Below are 19,688 nucleotides of genomic sequence, written 5' to 3'. Positions count from 1 at the left end.
ATTCTGGCAGCTGCTGTTCCCTGGCTTGGAAGATGGAACTGCAATGGCATTCTCTGCCTGGTCCCCCTTCCCGCCCCCCAATCCTGTCCTCTACACCCCCCTCTCATCCACCCTAAAAGACACCTGAAGTCTGCTCATGGCCCTTCTCATAACCTGCCTTTCTAAACCACGCTGAACCAGACTCGAAATTCAAAGGAACAATTGAGAAGAGAAGAAGAAGAGTTTGGATTTATATCCCCCCCCCCCCTTTCTCTCCTGTAAGGAGACTCAAAGGGGCTTACAATCTCCTTGCCCTTCCCCCCTCACAACAAACACCCTGTGAGGTAGGTGGGGCTGAGAGAGCTCTGAGAAGCTGTGACTAGCCCAAGGTCACCCAGCTGGTGTGTGTGGGAGTATACAGGATAATCTGAATTCCCCAGATAAGCCTCCACAGCTCAGGCGGCAGAGCTGGGAATCAAACCCGGTTCCTCCAGATTAGATACACGAGCTCTTAACCTCCTACGCCACTGCTGGTTTTTCTTACAAGCTACAGCTGTGGGTAATAGTGACATCTTCTGGCCAAGAATGTAGTCCCTCTTGTGAATAAGTCTCTGTTTTTACACAAGACGAGGAGGAGGAGGAGGAGGAGGAGGAGGAGGAGGAGGAGGAGATGGTTTTTATACCCCACTTTTCTCAATTGCAAGGATTGTCAACGCAGCTTACAAACTCTTTTCCCTTCCACTTCCCACAACAGATACCTTGTGAGGCAAGTGGGGCTAGGAGAGCTCTGAAAGAACTTGTGAGTGACCCAAGATCACCCAGCAGGCTTCATGTGTGAGAGGGGGAGGGGAACCTGGTTCACCAGATTAGAGTCCGTTGCTCAAATGGAGGAGTGGGGAATCAAACCCGGTCCTTACAATTAGAATCCACTGCTCTTAAACACTAAACCATTTCGTAACAACTGTATAGATAATGGCTCATTTTCACCATCACATTTCTGGCACTTTTCCCACATACAACAACACAGCACACTACACATGATTGTCTTGAAATTCACAATCAATCATTGTTGTCAGAATCTGGTAGTGTGGGTGTATTTCAGCTTCAGAGCCTGCAAGTGCATTCCCACCTTTTGTGTCAATTCTCACCAGTCCTAATAAAGGGTGTTAGGTGGATTTATGGTTTTATGTGTGAAGTCCGATCTGAGCCACGGATGCAACTGGGCTAGATCAATACTGAAGTTTCCAGAAATTCCCAGAAGCCTCTCTGCTCACAAAGCCAGCAGGCCTGTGATTTAGGTTAGAGCTGAATAGACATAAAGGGAAGAGGAGGTTTTAAATCGAGAAGCTGGGGGCCCTTGGAGGATGCTGGATGCTCCTCGCACCATTTCAAGAGGGCTTGGAGATGCATATGAGTCCTCTTGGAATCAAAGCCAATCAGGGCAAGGGTGCAAAGTACAAGGCTGAAGGTGAGGGTGAACTAAGCTCCCCAAAAAACCCCACCACTCTTTCGCTTTTATACCCTCACTCTGTTTCGCATCCATTCAGCATGATGCACAGCTAGACACAAGTTCTTGGGTGTCATCATCACCTTTTGCATCTCACTAACCAGACTGGTCACAGGAGACTCAACCGGTGCTTCAGCCAAGCACAACCAAGGCAAAGCACATCTACTGCAACAAGGTTTTTGTCTCACTTCCCCATGTGGTTGTATCATCGTGTACTGCATGCTGCCATAATAAGTTAAACAGTAATAATCGGCCTCGTCATGTACTTGGACGTTGGAGATGGTTAAGATGGCAGCATTGGCAGATTTGTCAAGAGAACCTGAGAATCGGTCCGAGATTCCCGAGGCTCTGTCGTCATCTGTATATATGAGCAGCATCGGAGCACTGCCAGGCTTCTGTTGGTAGCAGGAATTATAGTAGCCACTTATGCCCCCACTGCTTCTGCTACAGGAGATCCTAACAGTCTCTCCGATGGAAGCCGACACAGAGGGCGGCTGAGTCATTGTGACTTGGGCATCGCAACCTGGAAACAAAATCAGAGGCACAAGTTAAGCAGAAGGGTAGAAGTCACAGTGTGAGGATCATCAGTGTTGCCATTAAAATGGGAGAAAGAAAATAAGGACACTTGGCTAATTAGGGATTTTAGTGATGTCTCCATCCTACCCCCAAAAAAGGTCAGAAACAGGAAGAGCATTAGGGCCTTGGCCATGGTTAGAGATTCCCCGCTTCTTTGGACAAAAGAGTTGCTGGTGGGAGGTATCCCAAGGGCAATTGATCAGCAGAGTTCCCTGTCAATTCCCTAATATTTAAAAAGTCTTCCTCTATGCAAATAAGGTCAGAGCTCACTGGCTGCCACCAGGTGACCCATTTCCCTCAATGGGCATTCAAGGCCTCTTGCAAATCTCCTCCCACAGCTCTGAACATGATACTTTAAAAGGTTTCTCTTGCATCCTTTAGATGAGAGAGAATTTGGAAATCTACCAGTAATGGGTGCTAGAATGAATGCATTCATTCCGCAACAAAGAAGCCCAGATTTTTATGATTGACAGCAGGACGTCTATCCCAATCTCTGGACTATTTTATTGCCTATCCCATTATCTGAATCATTTCATTCCCTGAATCATTTCAAGAACACTGAAAACTAGGATTCTTCCCTATCTCAAGAGGTGTTGTTGTTGAAGAGATGTGTGGGCCCGATTGTCCATATATGTATTGGGGGAAATAAACTAGGGAGCCACTCAACTTTTTTTGCTGGGGCAGTTTCTTTAGTGGACTCTTTTCATGGCAGCTGTCCTGCCCAATTGAGGTAATAATTCTGGCAGCTCCTGTTCTCCTGCTTGGAAGAAGGGATAGAAATGGCGTCTTCTGCCTGCTTCCCTTCCATCCCAATCCTTTCCTCTAAACCCCCTCTCATCCACTTCAAGAGACACCTGAAGTCTGCTCATAGCACTTCTCATAACTTGCCTTTCTAAACCACGCTAGATCAGACTCAGAATTCAAAGGAACAAATGATGGCTTTTCTTAAAAGCTATGACTGTGAGTAACAGTGACATCTTCTGGCCAAGAATGTACTCCCTCTTGTGGATATGTCTCTGTTTTTATAGAAGACAAGGAGGAGGCGGAGGAGGAGGAGGAGGAGGAGGAAAGTTGGTTTTTATGCCCTGCTTTTCTCAACTCAGCAGGGATCCTCAAAGGGATCTCAGCAGGGATCCTCAAAGAGGCTTACACGCTCCTTTCCCTTCCCATAACAGATACCTTGTGAGGCAGGTGAGGCTAAGAGAGAACTGTGACTGACTCAAGATCACCCAGCAGGCTTCATGTGTAAGACTGGGGGGGAAACTGGTTCACCACAATAGAATCCACTGCTCTTGGGGAGGAGCGGGGAATCAAACCCGGTTCTCCAGACTAGAGTCCACTGCTCTTAAACACTGCACCATGTTTTAACAAATGTATAGACAATGGCTCATATTCGCCCTCAAATTTCAGGCATTTTTCCCACATGAAACAAAACAGCACACTACACATGATTGTCTTGAAATTCACAATCAACCATTTGTGTCAGAATCTGGCAGGGTAGGTGTATTTCAGCTTCAGAACATGCAAGTGCATCCCCAACGTTTGTGGTATTTGTCATCAATCCTGATAAAGGGTGTTGGGTGGATTTATGGTTTTGTTTATTAAGATAGATCTCAACACAGACTCAGCTGAGCTAGATCAATATTCAAATTCCCAAAAATTCCCAGGTGTTTCTTTGGTCACAATTGCAGCAGCCATGTGATTTATGTTAGAGGTGAATAAGCATAAAGGGTAGAGGTGATTTTAAATCGAGACACTGGAGCCTGTAGAGGGTGCTGGATGCTCTTCACATCACTTCAAGAGGGTTTTGAGATGCATATGAGTCCTCCTGGAATAAAAGCCAGTGGGGGCAGGGGTGCAGGTGGAAGGTGGGCTCAGCTCACAAACATCCTCCCCACTCTTCCGTTTTGAGTCCCCCACTCCATTTCACATGCATTCAGCATGATGCGCAGCCTGACACAAGTTTTTTCGGTCATAAATTGTTCCCAAAATTGTAACAAAAAATAATGTAAATAAAAATAATATGTTAGGGTTAGGGTTAAGGCAAGGGCAGGGATTTTGGCTTGCCTTAGTGTTACGTGGAGTTCTAGGGCGCAGTCCGAGAATAGGGCTATGGTCAGAACGGATGGTCACATCTGCAGAACGGAGGTTTTTGTCTCACTACCCCATGTGCTTGTATCATCGTGTGCTGGCCGCTGCCCACATAAACTGAACAATAATAATCGGCCTCGTCATCTATTTGAACATTGGAGATGGTTAAGACGGCGGCATTGGCAGAGCTGTCCAGAGAACCTGAGAATCGGTCCGAGATTCCGGAGGCTCTGCTGCTCTGTTCAAATATCAGTAATATTGGAGCACTGCCGGGCTTCTGTTGGTACCAGGAATTATAGTAGTCGCTTATGCCCCCACTGCTTCTCCTACAGGCGATCTTAACAGTCTCTCCAATGGAAGCCGACATAGAGGGCGGCTGAGTCATGGTGACTTGGGCATCGCAACCTGGGAACAAAATCAAAAGCACAAGTTAAGCGGAAGGGTGGGGGTCACAGTGTGAGGATCATCAGTGTTGCCATTAAAAGGAGGAAAATAGAGTGAGGACTCTTGGCTAATTAGGAATTTCAGTGATGTCTCCATCCTACCCCCGAAAAATGTCACAAACAGGAAGAGCATCAGGGCCTTGTCCATGGTGAGAAGTTCCCGGCTTCCTTGGACAAAGGGGTAACTGATGAGAGTTACCCCAAGGGCAATTGGTCACCAGAGTTCCCTGTCAGTTCCCTAAACTTTAAGAAGTCTCCTTCTATGCAAATGAGGTCAGAGCTCACTGGCTGCCTCCAAGTGACCTATTTCCCTCCAGGGGAATTCAGGGCCTGTTGCAAATCTCCTCCCACAGCTCTGAACGTGATTCTGAGGCCCTTTCCGCACGGGCCATTTACAGCGCAAAAATGCCATCCCTAGGGAACCCTAACCCTTGCTCCCCCCCAGCAGTGTGAAGCCTCTATTTCCAAACCTCGCTCCCCGAGTGAGGTTTTCTAGAAACAGCGGCTTCCAGCTGCTGCCGTGCGAACAGCAGCGTCTGGAAGGCGCCATCCCCCCCCCCCAATCAACGTACATTCCCTGCGACATACCGGCATGTCGCCCAGGCCTGGGGACATGCCCCCCTGCCCTGCGACTCCAGAGCTGTCACGCAGGGCAGGGCAGAGTGTCCTGGCCTGGGCCATGCTCGGAAGGTAGTGAGGGAAGGTCAATGGATCTCGATCGGGCTTGACACGGGTGCAGCGCTGCGCCATCTTCCCTGCCCTTACCGGGATCGTTCATGTGAACAGTCCCCGGGGGTAGGGATGTCCGCATTGTATACGCCGACGCACCCCCCAGCATGGCTGTGCGGAAACGGCCTTAGAAAGGTAACTTTGCATCCTTCACATAAGAGCGAATTTGGAAATCTACCAGTAATGGGTGCTAGAATTAAAACGTTTATTCTGCAGCAAAGAAGCCCACTTTTTTTCGGATGGGCAGCAGGATGCCTATGCCAATCTCTGAATTATTTTAACTCCTATCCCATTTTCTGAATCATTTCATCCCCCGAATTACCGGTATTTCAAGAATGATGAAAACTGGGAAATTTCTCACTCTCAAGAGATGGTATTGTGGAAGAGATGTGTGAGCCTGACTGTCCATATATATATCTATATATCTATATATCTATATCCATATATATATATATGGATATAGATAGATAGATAGATAGATAGATAGATAGATAGATAGATAGATAGATAGATAGATAGATAGATAGATAGATAGATAGATAGATAGAGAGAGAGAGAGAGAGAGAGAGAGAGATACAGATATAGATATAGATATAGATATAGATATAGATAGATATAGACAGACAGACAGACAGACAGACAGACAGACAGACAGACAGACAGACAGACAGACAGACAGACAGACAGACAGACAGACAGACAGACAGACAGACAGACAGACAGACAGACAGACAGACAGACAGATAGATAGATAGATAGATAGATAGATAGATAGATAGATAGATAGATAGATAGATAGATAGATAGATTGATTGATTGATTGATTGATTGATTGATTGATTGATTGATTGATTGATTATCGAAGGCCATCAAGGACAGAATAACTTTGGTGTTGTGTGGTTTCCAGGATGTATGTATATGTATATGGCCATACTGACCGTAAATGTATTGGGGGAAATAAACTGGGGAGCCACTCAGCCCTATTTATGGTTTTATGTCTGAAGTTTGATCTGAACCACAGACTCAGCTGGGCTAGATCAATTCTGGAGTTCCCCAAAATTCCTACGAGCCTCTCTGGTCAGAACAGCATACCTATGGTTTAGATTAGGGCTGAATAAGCAAAAGGGAACCGGCGTTTTTAAATCCAGAAACTGGGGTCCGTGGAGGATGCTGAATACTCCTCACAGCACTTCAAGAGGGTTGTGAGATGCCTATGAGTCCTCCTGGAATGAAAGCCATTGGGGGCAAGGCTGGAAAGGACAAGGCTGCAGGTGGAAGGTGGGCTCAGCTCACAAACACCCCCACCACTCTTCCGTTTTGAGTCCCCCACTCCATTTCACATGCATTCAGCATGATGCGCAACCTGACACAAGTTCATGGGTAGCACCGTCACCTCTAGCATCTCATTAACCAGACTGGACACAGGAGACTCAGCCGGTGCGTCAGCCAAGCACAACCGAGGCAAGGCATATCAGCTGCACAGAGGTTTTTCTCTCACTTCCCCATGTAGTTGTATCATTGTGTGCTGCCCGCTGCCATCATAAGATAAACAGTAATAATCAGCCTCATCTTCTGTTTGAACACTGGAGATGGTTAAGACGGCGGCATTGGCAGATTTGTCAAGAGAACCTGAGAATCGGTCCGAGATTCCAGAGGCTCTGCTGCTATGATCATATATGAGTAATACTGGAGAACTGCCGGGCTTCTGTTGGTACCAGGAATTATAGTAGTCACTTATGCCCCCACTGCTTCTCCTACAGGAGATCTTAATGGTCTCTCCGATGGAAGCCGACACAGAGGGCGGCTGAGTCATTGTGAATTGGGCATTGCAACCTGGAAACAAAATCAGAGGCACAAATTAAGCGGAAGGGCGGGGGTCACAGTGTGAGGATCATCAGTGTCACCCTAAGTGGGATAAACAGAAAGTTATATAAGTCAGGTATTTTAGTTAAATCTCCATCCTACCCCAATAATAAGTGAGAATTAGGACAAGCATCGAGCCCTTGGCCATGGTGAGAGATTCCTCGCTTCCATGGACAGGTTGCTGAAGAGAAGAATCCCAAATACAACTCATCCGTTGAGTTCCATTTCAATTCCCTGGAGTTTAAGAAGACTCCCCGTATGCAAATACAGGCAATGCTCACTGGCTGCCACCAGATAACTCATTTCCCTCGAGAGGCACTGAAGGCCTGCAGGAAAACTTTCTTGCAATAAAACAGGTCAGAGCTCACTGGCTGCCTCCAAGTGACCTATTTCCCTCCAGGGGAATTCAGGGCCTGTAGCAAAACTCCTCCCACAGCTCTGAACACGATTCTGAGGCCCTTTCCACATATATGAGGCCCTAGGAATGACCGTAAGCATGTGGCCCTAGGAAATGTTTGCATGGGGAGGCAGCTGGCCATGGCAGCTACGCCGCCTTCTTGCTCTCCTCCCAACAACACAGAAGCCTCCCTGTTTCCAAACCTACGCTCCCCAGAGTGAGGAGTTTTCTACAAACAACAGCTTCCAACCGCTACCCGTCACGAATGATAACCCCAGTGTCTGGAAGGCGCCATTCCCACCCCCTTCCCGATCAAGGAACCTTCCCTGCGACCTTCCGGCGTGTCGCCTAGGCCTGGGGACACGCCCCCCCGCCCTGCGACTCCAGAGCTGTCATGCAGAGCAGGGGGCATGTGCCCTGGCCTGGGCGACACGCCAGAAGGTCGCAGGGTAGGTACGTCGATCAGGCGACGGTGCAGCGCTGCGCCATCTTCCCTGCTCTTACCGGGACCGTTCGTGTGAACAGTCCCCGGGGGGCGGGGGATGTCGGCATTGTATACGCCGACGCACCCCCCAGCGTGGCTGTGCAGAAACGGCCTTAGAAAGGTAACTTTGCATCCTTCAGATAAGAGGGAATTTGGAAATCTACCAGTAATGGGTGCCAGAATGAAAACATTTATTCTGCAGCAAAGAAGCCCAATTTTTTCGGATGGGCAGCAGGATGCCTATGCCAATCTCTGAATTATTTTAACTCCTATCCCATTTTCTGAATCATTTCATCCCCCAAATTACCGGTATTTCAAGAATGATGAAAACTGGGGAAAAATTTCACTCTCAAGAGATGGTATTGTTGAAAATATGTGTGAGCCTGATTGTCCATATATATATATATATATTATCGAAGGCTTTCAAGGACAGAATACCTTCGGTGTTGTGTGGTTTCCGGGATGTATGTATATGTATATGGCCATACTGACCATAAATGTATTGGGGGAAATAAACTGGGGAGCCACTCAGCCCTATTCATGGTTTTATGTCTGAAGTTTGATCTGAACCACAGACTCAGCTGGGCTAGATCAATTCTGGAGTTCCCCAAAATTCCTACGAGCCTCTCTAGTCAGAACAGCATACCTATGGTTTAGATTAGGGCTGAATAGGGATAAAGGGAACCGGCGTTTTTAAATCCGTGGAGTCCGTGGAGGATGCTGAATACTCCTCGCAGCACTTCAAGAGGGTGTTGAGATGCATATGAGTCCTCCTGGAATGAAAGCCACTGGGGGCAAGGCTGCAAAGGACAAGGCTGCAGGTGGAAGGTGTGCTCAGCTCACAAACACCCCCACCACTCTTCTGTTTTGAGTCCCCCACTCCATTTCACATGCATTCAGCATGATGTGCAACCTGACACAAGTTCATGGGTGGCACCGTCACCTCTTGCATATCATTAACCACAGGAGACTCAGCCGGTGCGTCAGCCAAGCACAACCGAGGCAAAGCATATCAGCTGCACAGAGGTTTTTGTCTCACTTCCCCATGTGGTTGTATTATCGTGCGCTGGTTGCTGCCATCATAAGATAAACAGTAATAATCAGCCTCATCTTCTGTTTGAACACTGGAGATGGTTAAGACGGCGGCATTGGCAGATTTGTCAAGAGAACCTGAGAATCGGTCCGAGATTCCAGAGGCTCCTCTGCTATGTTCATATATGAGTAATACTGGAGAACTGCTGGGCTTCTGTTGGTACCAGGAATTATAGTAGCTACTTATGCCCCCACTGCTTCTCCTACAGGAGATCTTAATGGTCTCTCCGATGGAAGCCGACACAGAGGGCGGCTGAGTCATTGTGAATTGGGCATTGCAACCTGGAAACAAAATCAGAGGCACAAATTAAGCGGAAGGGCGGGGGTCACAGTGTGAGGATCATCAGTGTCACCCTAAGTGGGATAAACAGAAAGTTATATAAGTCAGGTATTTTAGTTAAATCTCCATCCTACCCCAATAATAAGTGAGAATTAGGACAAGCATCGAGCCCTTGGCCATGGTGAGAGATTCCTCGCTTCCTTGGGCAGGTTGCTGAAGAAAAGAATCCCAAATACAATTCATCCACTGAGTTCCATTTCAGTTTGTTTAAGAAGTCTCCCTGTATGCAAATACTGGCAATGCCCACTGGCTGCCTCCAGATAACTCATTTCCCTGCAGAGGCACTAAAGGCCTGCAGGAAATCTTTCTTCTTCTGATACGATAGAGATTGATAATCTGTCAACCACAACTGCTAGAATGGAGGCATGTAGGTTCTGGAACAAAGAAAGCCAAATTTCATGATGGGGTGGGTGGGTCTATAATATTAAATGTCCTGAATTATTAAAGGAATGTTAAGAACTGGGGTTTTTCCTGAATTGAAGAGGTGGTGGGATGGAAGGGATATGCAGTTTATAAAGGATCCAAATCTGTATTGGCGGAAAGAATTGGGGGAGCTACGCACTCCTATTTGCTTGGGCAGTTTCCTTAGGAGAGTCTGTTCATTGCAATTCTCCTGTTTAGTTGAGGAAATAAGTCAGACAGCTGCTTTTCAGCTCCTGTTATCTGCCCTATTCCCTCACCTGCTCTGTGGCATATCTGGAGTCCTTTCCTGGCCTCTTATTGTAAGGGGGGGAAGGGCAAGGAAATTGTAAGCCCCTTTGAGTCTCCTGCAGGAGAGAAAGGGGGGGATATAAATCCAAACTCCTCCTCCTCCTCCTCTTCTTCTTCTTCTTCTTCTTCTTCTTCTTCTTCTTCTTCTTCTTCTTCTTCTTCTTCTTCTTCTTCTTCTTCTTCTTCTTCTTCTTCTTCTTCTTCTTCTTCTTCTTCTTCTGTTGCCCTTCCTCTGCTGTTAGATAATGGTTCTTTCTGCACAGACATTTAATTCCACTGCCCAAACTGGAGTGTGTTTTTACTGCTGAGCTTCTGCTCCACATTGTCCTGCAATCAGTCACCTCCCATGTTTTCTTCTGCCAAATGTGGTGGAATCTTTGGCAGAACCTTTCTCAGAAGACTTCGTTCCTTTTTGGATGATGACTGTTGGCAGAGTAACGAACACAGGCGTTCAACCTGATTCAAGGGTAGATAAAGGTTAGTTCAGGAATGAACGCCCTTGATAGTAAAGAGGAGATGGGGGTGCAGGGGGTTGCTATCTACGTGACTAGCTGAGAGAGCAAGAGACTTCCAAGAAGAAAGAGGCTATTGCCCTAAGAGTAGGAATCTGGAGACAGACAAGCAAAGACAACGGGAAAGAAGATGTTGACTTCACTGTACTGCCTATTTGCCTTTAGCTGCCCCCTTCAAGGTCTTCTCTTCTTCATAGGCTGATTATGCAGGAGGCCCCCACTGCATGCTGGCAACTGAACCCCAGCGTGACAAGCTTCCTTGTACCAACGCACAAGGAAGTTGCAGCGTGCCTACTGCTCTTGCTCTCAGCTTTCCCCGCAGAAAGCAAGAGCTCTTCAGTTGTGGCACTTGATGCCAGGGCAGGGCAAAGAGGAGGTAAGCACCCCTGTCCGTAATCGGCCTTTGTATACCAAACATTGCCTACTCCAACAGGATGTGGACAAGTTCAGATTCTTGAACATCCCAATCCACACTGGAACTATTTTTCTTCAGTAACTACCAGTGGTGGGACCCAAAAAATTTAGTAACTTGAGAGTTCCCATTGGTGGTGCTTGGAATTCAAAGCTGTGGCTGATTAAGCGCCAATGGGGATGGGTGGGGACACTGACAGTGTCCGGGCATTTGAGGGCAGGGCATTTCCTGGGCAGGGCTGTAGCAAGGGCACAGCCGCTGCGCCGGACCTTGGGTGGGAAACGAATGCACGCAGGCGCAGGCTGCCACGCACGCCGGTGCACCTCCTGCTAGACTGCTTCAAGTTCTGCGCGCTACTGCTGAGAGGAGGGGCGTAACTGAGGCAAAAATCACATGGCAAAATCACCAATTAGTAACCCCCTCTTGGCACGCACAAATAATTAGTAACCTACTCTCGGGAACTTGTGAGAACCTGCTGGATCCCACCTCTGGTAACTACTCATCTCTACAATTCTCCCAACAAGCTTTGGCCCGATTTTTGAAAACTGGCAGCAACTGGTATAGCATTTTAACACTACAGCAATATAGCAAGTACTATTTTTTTAAAAAAAAATCCAGCAAAGAGTGCTCCGCTGATGTTAGGACAGAGATCCAATCCCTGGAGGAAATTACTGCATCGGAGAGTGACTCTATGGCATTATACTTTGTTGAAGTCCTTCCTCTGCCAAAGTTCTGCCCTTCTGGACTCTACCCCTCAGCCCCCCAAATATCCAGGTATTCCCCAGTCTGGAGATGGCAACCCTCCCTGATGCCGTGAGCATAGAGAGAGGTACTAGTGATTTCTTGAGAGAAATCAAAGTGCTAAAAGCATCCATGGTTCTATAAGCATGGATGATAATACAATTGGGAACGCAGTTAGGTTTGCAATATCCTCCCCATGCATTCATTTTCAGAGGCTGGACCCGTTGTGACCAGAGGCGTTCCTCCCATTGGGCAAAGTGGGCAGTTGCCCAGGGCACCACCTTGTGGGGGGCGCCAAAAATGCAGGTGGGATTTTTTTGAATTTTCAGTGTTTTTTCCGTTTTTGGCCTGCAGGGGGTGCAGTTTTTAAGATAGCAGCACCAAAATTTCAGGGATTTTTCAGGAGACTATTCTGATGGTATCACCCTGGTTTGGTGAAGTTTGGTTTAGGGAGTCCAAAGTTATGGACTCCCAAAGGGAGTGTCCCCATCCCCAATTGTTTCCAATGGGAGCTAATAGGAGATGTGGGCTACACATTTGAGGGTCCATAACTTTGGACCCCCTAAACCAAACTTCACCAAACCTGGGTGGTATCATCAGTAGGGGCTCATGAAGATACTCTGAAATTTTAGTGCTTCTATTTTAATAATTGCACCCCTGACAGCAGGCACACCCTAATTTTCCCCAGATTCTCCTTTTAAATCCACCCCCTTCCTGCCAATGCTTGTTTTCTTTCTTTCTGTCTGTCTGTCTGTCTGTCTGTCTTTCTTTCTTTCTTTCTGTCTTTCTTTCTTTCTTTCTGTCTGTCTGTCTGTCTGTCTGTCTTTCTTTCAATGCCTAATAACGGTTGTATTTTATTATTATTATTACTACTACTACTGTTGTTGTTGTTGTTGTTGTTGTTGTTGTTGTTGTTATTATTATTATTATTATTATTATTATTATATCCACCCCCTTCAGCATGGTTTTAAAGGGAGAATCTGAGGTCCCCAGTTTAAACATTGAAAGTGATGCTGTTTCAGGGTGGGGGAGAATCCACCCCAAAATAGCATCACTTTCAATGTTGTTTAAACTGAGGACTCAAGATTCTCCCTTTAAGGTGCATTTAAAAGGAGAATCTGCGCTCCCTAGTTTAAACACCATTAAAAGTGATGCTGTCTCCCCCAATTGGGGGGACTGGATACAACACCATAAAATGTTTTCATAGCAGTAATAAAACATTTTGAAAGCATTTTGAAAATGTTTTTTTTAAAATATTTCTGCTGTGTGGCATGGCCCATTGCTGTGTTCAGATTTGTGAGTTGGGGTATGTTCTATAATGTGATGGTGACTTTGAAACGACCTGGTGGAAAAAATCATTGTTTGGTCACGGTGGGGGAGGGTGGCCGCCCTTGGGGGGGGGGGGGCATCAAACTCAGGTTTTGCCCAGGGCTCCAGTTTCCCTAGGTACGCCACTGGTTGTGACTCTTGAGATTATTTTTGTCTCAGTTCCCCATGAAGGTATTTTTGTCTCAGTTCCCCATGAAGGTGCATGACTGTGCATGAGGTGTATGACTGTGGAACGAGTTGCTTTTGCCATCAAACGTGGAACAGAAATAATCAGCGTCATCTTCGGCTTGAACTCCTGTAATGACTAAATTCCAGCGGTTGTTGGAAGTATCAGGAGAGACGGTGAATCGCTCCGGGATCCCTGAACCCCTGTCTTGGTTACTGCTGGTGTAATACTGGTATAGAAACAGTGGAGCACCCCCTGATTTCTGTTGGTACCAGTGGACTCTGTAATTGCCAATGCTGGCCCCAGAGGACATGGAACAAGAAAGATGCACAGTCTCCCCCGGGGAAAAGGATGCCAAGGGGCTTTGGGTCAGCGCAGGCTGAGAGGAGGAACCTACAAGGGAGACAAAGAGAAAGAAATATTGATTCAAGCCTATAGAGGAGCTACAGGAAAACATTCTGCTTAGATCAGTTTCTCAGTGCCGCAAGGGCTTGATTCCTTCAGCTACCTGAGGGGTAACTGAGGACCAAGAGGAACACCAGGGTCCAGGCCATGGGGAGAAAGAATCTGGGCATCTTCTGCATCCCGAGTGCTCTCTACTTGGGACTCTTTCATTCATTCTTTTAAAGAGGCAGCATGTGCTCCCTGCACCAATCACAGCTAAGCAGTTTTCTTGGCCAATCATAACTCTTCTTTTCTTTCAGGAGTCTCTTGATAGGGTGATTTAATAGCTCCTGAGCATCCCTTCCTGAAGGATCAAAGGGGGGAAAGTGACCGCAGGAAATAAATAATAATGTAGGAAGGAAACAAGCTGATGATTTTTTCCTTGACTAATAATAAGATCGGTGAAACAATTTCCTCAAGAGAAATAGACAAAACTGGAGATGAAATCCTACTGCATGCTTATCTCTGAATAAATCCTAATGAGAGCAGGACTTCTTCCCAAATAAGAGCACATAGGCTCCCCAACTGCATAGCCAGAATCCTTGCATGGTAAATAATTCTTTCAAACTCAGTAGGACGTATTCTCAAGCAAGACTTTTGATGATTGGGCTTCATGGCTTTGCTTTCCTATGAAAAAGCAGGTCACAGTAGCAAGGGCGATCCGTTGCTTTCCTTGGGATCTCTTAGCACTTATCCATGGGTGATTCTCCTGGGAATACTGTATAATGCATCAAATAGTTGTGTGAATGCATTCAGTGTAATCACAGGAATCAAACTCTTCCAAGAGCTGTGTCAGCAATACAGTATAACCTGGCCAAGGCAATCTGGAACTTGAAATGAATGTCATCGCTCTTTACACACCAATTCAAAGTTGGGCCCCAGGGAGAAAAACCCTCCTCGTTTAAAAATAGCCCAAGAAAATGTTCCTCGAAGGACTTATTCGTCTACTTTTTAAAGATGTTTTCCATTTTTTAAATGTAGTTTTCAAAGGTAACGTGTAGGGGTGCCAGATCTGTGTGGAGGAATCCCTGGAGATTTGGGGGGGGGGGGGATTTGTGAAGGGGCGGGGAGGAGAGGGGAGGAACCTCAAGGTGGTACAATGTCGTAAAATCCAAAATGGCCATTTTTTCCAGGGACTGATCTCTGTCGTCTGAAGATCAATTGTAAAAGTGGGAGATTTCCAGACCTTACCTGGAGAATGACAACTCTAAACAACCCTCATTTTTGGATTCGAGTGTTTTGTGCCGGTATGCTTGTCAGAGTGCCAAAATTTGCTGCAAGTCCTTGGTTAGTAGACCTTTGATAGATTTATTTCCACGTACTTTGGGAAAAGTCCCTTAAAAAGTTCCGGTCTTGATTTACAATATAGTCACTTGTATTAATCTCTTACATGACTGACTATCTGGAACGTAAATATTTCAAATATTAGCTGAGTTCATGGAAAAGTGACCATTTGTTCAAGTAAACTGTAAAGATGGAAATATATGTTAGGATACATTTTTTTTTTCTGTACAGGAACTAGAAAGTTTAAATTATGCTTTTAAAAAATCAAGATAGAAATATACCCAGCTAGTGTATTGTTGAAAGCTTTCATAGTCAGAATCACTAGGATGTTGTGGGTTTTCTGGATTGTATGGCCATGTTCCAGTAGTATTTTCTTCTGATGTTTCGCCTGCATTTGTGGCTGGCATCTTCAGAGGATGCTACGCTTGACTATTACTAACATTATGGTCTCTGCTGACCCCTACTGATGACGGAGGAACTATTGGATTTAAAAAAAAACAACAACTGACTGTTTCCAGAGAGTCAAACAGTAGATAGCAGCTGATTATAAACTGGTGCTCTGTAAACGTGAGGGGTTAGGGTTGTGGTTCAAGCAAGGGCAAGGGTTAAGGCAAAACCGCTAAACCAGAAATTGATCTTGCCCTGTTCATGGACTGCACCCTAGAACTTCACGTAACACTAAGGCAAGCCTGAACCTCTGCGCTTGCCTGAACCCTAACCCTAACTTACTATTTTTATTTAACGTATTCAGTCATAAATTGTTCCCAAAATTGTTACAAAAACCCGAAACCTGAAAAAGACCATAGCCCTATTCTCGGAATGTGCCCTAGAACTCAATGTAACACTAAGGCAGTCCTGAGCTCCTGCCCTTGCCTTAACCTTAACCCTAACTTATTATTTTTATTTGATTTGTTTAGTCATAAATTGTTCCCAAAATTGTAACAAAACCCTGAAACCTAAAACTGACCATAGCCCTATTCTCGGACTGCGCCCTAGAACTCCACGTAACACTAAGGCAAGCCTGAGCCTCTGCTCTTGCCTGAACCCTAACCCTAACTTACTATTTTTATTTAACGTATTCAGTTATAAGTTATTCAAAAATTTGTAAGAAAATATAAATTAAATTAAAGTTTGCAGGTCTCCCTGTGACCTATTAGATTTAATCTTAATTTGACTTGGAGAAAACTAAGGATGGAATCCTAAGAACGTTTTCCTGGAAGTAAGCTACAGGGAATAAGATGCGACTTACTGCTGAGCAGACCTGCTTAGAACTGCGCCTTCAGAGTACAATTAGGAGGCAGCATTGGAAGCAGTGGGAGTCCTTCGGCAATGTCTGTGACCCCTGAGTCATACAAAGTGGCACAAATGCTGGCATTGGACCACTCACCTCGGCATTGGACCGCCACACAGCTGCACGGTGGCCAATCCCAGAAGCCCCAGCGTCTGTGGGGTTTCCAGGGGCGTTTGCAAAGAACGAGCTAACATTAGTCAGCTTCCAGTGTTCTTTCAGGTTGGGAACATCCCCTCCCAGCAACACAGACTCACATCACTGGAAAGTGTAGCGCACATCACTTTGTGCAATGAGCTTTCCTGGGTGGGGTGGGCGGGAGTAAAGGTTTTCTCCTCCCTTCGCACCCATGCCGCCTATTCACTCTTTGGAGGCAGTGTGGCGGCAGCATCCCTGGCTCTTCCTCCACCCCTACCCCCACCTCGACAGGATCGGGCTATTTGGCATTTATAATTTCAAAAGACATAAGTACAACAATGACAAATGACATGATGTTATACGCTAAGTTATAAAAGCTGTGCTTTATGTTGCTGAAGCAGTAAACCGAATTTAAATTTCAGTGAGGAAGTATTGCATATATTTCCATTTCCCCCAAAATTTCAGTTCCCCCCGCCCTCCCCCTGAAAACATTTTCATGCAATGGCTTAAGAACATGAGACGAGCCCTGCAGGTTCGAAACAGGGATCCATCTAGTCCAGCATCCTGCCTCACACAGTGGCCAATCAGTTACTAAAGAAGGCCCACCACAAGGCATAAAGGACGACACTGAGGCCTTCCTCTGATGTCGCCTCCTGGCACTGATGTTCAGAGCTTCACTGCCTCTAAATATGAAATTCCCCCTCAAATTTTATGAAAATCTGACTTCAAATGTTCTGGAAATTTCACATCTCTGTCCAAGTCCAGCATTTCCTAGAAACGGCTTTATTGAGTCAGTTATAAAAACCCAATGTCTCGGTTCACCAAATCATGAGGAACTTTTTTTCTCTACAAGGTGACCCTACTGTGAGTTCTCCTGTGGATTGCATAATGTGGTTGGACAGGTGAGCAGACCTGCCTTGGGGGAAAGAGATCGGGACTGGATCAGTTCCTTCCAGCTCTAAGATCCAAAGAACCTTAAGCACAGATCAGATCAAGGTCGGCAAACCCCCGCTTCTAGGAATGAAGAATTTTGTGTCAGTTCTCCATCACAATTTATCCTGGTGACATCAGAGTGGGCCACTGCGCCACAGTAATAGTCAGCTTCGTCTTCAGCCTGGAGGTCAGCGATAGTTAAAAAGCTGATGTTCCCGCAAGTGAAACCAGCGAACCGGTCCGGGATCCCGTCTCCCCGGGTGCTGGTACCAGAGAGGACAAACCGAGGGGCCTGACCAGGTCTCTGCTGATACCAAGAAACGGTGCCGGAGCTTCCACTGATCAAGCAGGAGAGTATAGCCATTTCTCCCAGGGATACAGACACCGAGGCAGGCTGAGTCAATGTTGCCTGGAAATTGACACCTTTGCAAAAAAAAAAGAAAGGGAACAAGGAGGAAACAAATTATTTTGATTCTGTTCTGGACTCTCAAATATGTATTTCTTTATCCTCTGAAGATGCCAGCCACAGATGCAGGCGAAATGTCAGGAGAAAATGCTACTGGAACACGGCCATACAACCCGGAAAAGCCACAACACCCTAGTGCAGTGCTGGCGAACCTTTGGCACTCCAGATGTTATGGACTACAATTCCCATCAGCCCCTGCCAGCATGGCCAATTGCCCATGCTGGCAGGGGTTGATGGGAATTGTAGTCCATAACATCTGGAGTGCCAAAGGTTCGTCACCACGGCCCTAGTGATTCCGGCCATGGAAGCCTTCGACAATACATTTACTGTTTGTTTGTTTGTTTGTTTAATTTATGTGATTTAAAAAAAAACACCCTTCCCTTATTCAGGCTCAAGGCAGGTGCCAACAGTCAATAAAACAATACATAATAAAACCTTACCAGATAAATCCACAATAAACAATATCACCAAAAAAATGTTGCGTTTCTATTAAAACACACACAATATAAAAGTATTTTCTGATAGGTTTGTTGTCCCAGAGATGCCAGTCCCCCCAGGTGGGGCCTGGAGTTTTCCCGCCATTTTAACTAGTCTCCCGACAACAGAGATCTGTTCCCTTGGGGAAAAAATGGCTACCCTAGGAAAGTAGATTGTATGGCACTGTACCCCTCTGAAGCCTCTCCCCTTCTCAAACCCGAGCCTCGCCAGGCTCCACCCCCTAATCTCCAGGAATTTCCCAACCTAGAGCTGGCAACCCTAATTACAACTGGTGAGACAACAGGGATGTGACGTCATCAACTTTACCCTCTGAAGTGGCCATTTCCTCCAGCAGGAAATGGCCACTTCAGAGGGTAAACTTGATGACATCACATCCCTGCTGAATCCCTGCCACTCACACTCCCCTACCCAGGAAATTCCAGGAATTTCCTAATCCAGAGTTGATGATCTTAGGCCTGTTGTGGTCAAATAAGCAGCTTACCTGAGCAGCAGCTGAGAACTGCAAGGGAAAACAGGGCCCGATCCATAGTGAACCCTCAAAAAGGAGACTTTGCTTCTGAAGCAAGCAGATAAGCTAAGACCTTCGTCTCCTTTTTCCACAGCAAGTGAATCCACATGCAAATATGTTTTATGGTCGCTGGCTATGCTAGAATTTCACTTCTTCACTCAAAATGTACAATGTTAACTATAGGGCATATTTGCATAAAGAAGGTGTGTAAGAAAGAAATCAACAAACCCTTAACTAGGATAAAAATGCATATTAGAATAAGGCAGGAAAGGGAAGTAGGAGCCATGTTTTCTCATTTAAGGTGTAAATTCACAAACTCTTTGTTTTTAAAGTCTTGGAGGTGCCTTTTCTGAATATCTAGCTAGACAGGAGGAAAGATATTTTGAAACCAAATGGGCTAGATATGCTGGCTTTGAGCTCAGCTAATCGGAAAAGAAACACCAAATCTATTTAGAGTGCCATTCTAAAAAGAGTTATACCCTTTGCCATCAAGGGCATAACTAAGCTTAGGATAGCACTGTTATCACTACTAATGGAGTATTTTTCCTCCCTAGACTTGGGAAGCTTTAATTATTATGAAAATTACATTTGAACCTATTTAAACTACAAACCTGAAAAGGATATACACCTCTGTCCCAGTTTGTGTGTGTGTGTTTTGTGTGTGTTTGTTTTTGCAAACCAAGATGTGCTAGTCATCTGCTACACCCAGGTTGCAATGCATATGTGTATAAGTCAGGCTATGGTCTAAGTCAGAGAA

At 45.9% G+C, this 19,688-nt stretch overlaps 1 protein-coding gene and 3 gene segments (V, D, J or C); all 4 read right to left on the bottom strand.

Annotated features, from left to right (window-relative positions):
* Positions 1-19,688, bottom strand: part of LOC125442851 (immunoglobulin lambda-1 light chain-like) — a 420,716-nt gene that overhangs the window by 371,705 nt on the left and 29,323 nt on the right. The window contains exons 1-2 of one of the 2 annotated variants that reach the window (XM_048514610.1): positions 9,576-9,668; positions 9,137-9,443 (exon numbers count right to left, since the gene is read on the bottom strand). The exons of the other annotated variant lie outside the window; for it this stretch is intronic. Of the exons in view, the coding sequence (XP_048370567.1) occupies positions 9,137-9,443; positions 9,576-9,621 (353 nt within the window). The 5' untranslated portion in view covers positions 9,622-9,668. Of the gene's footprint in view, positions 1-9,136; positions 9,444-9,575; positions 9,669-19,688 lie in introns of those variants that run through there. 2 annotated transcript variants of the gene reach the window in all.
* On the bottom strand, positions 1,279-2,253 carry LOC125442888. The segment is given in 3 exon segments: positions 1,279-1,398; positions 1,675-2,009; positions 2,150-2,253. Coding segments are annotated over 3 exon segments (501 nt in total).
* Positions 4,192-4,785, bottom strand: LOC125442886. The segment is given in 2 exon segments: positions 4,192-4,558; positions 4,699-4,785. Coding segments are annotated over 2 exon segments (413 nt in total).
* On the bottom strand, positions 6,797-7,377 carry LOC125442885. The segment is given in 2 exon segments: positions 6,797-7,158; positions 7,291-7,377. Coding segments are annotated over 2 exon segments (408 nt in total).

The sequence above is a fragment of the Sphaerodactylus townsendi genome, linkage group LG13 (genome assembly GCF_021028975.2).
Source record: "Sphaerodactylus townsendi isolate TG3544 linkage group LG13, MPM_Stown_v2.3, whole genome shotgun sequence".
Classification (NCBI taxonomy): domain Eukaryota; kingdom Metazoa; phylum Chordata; class Lepidosauria; order Squamata; family Sphaerodactylidae; genus Sphaerodactylus; species Sphaerodactylus townsendi.
This window is presented reverse-complemented; position numbering and strand designations above follow the sequence as displayed.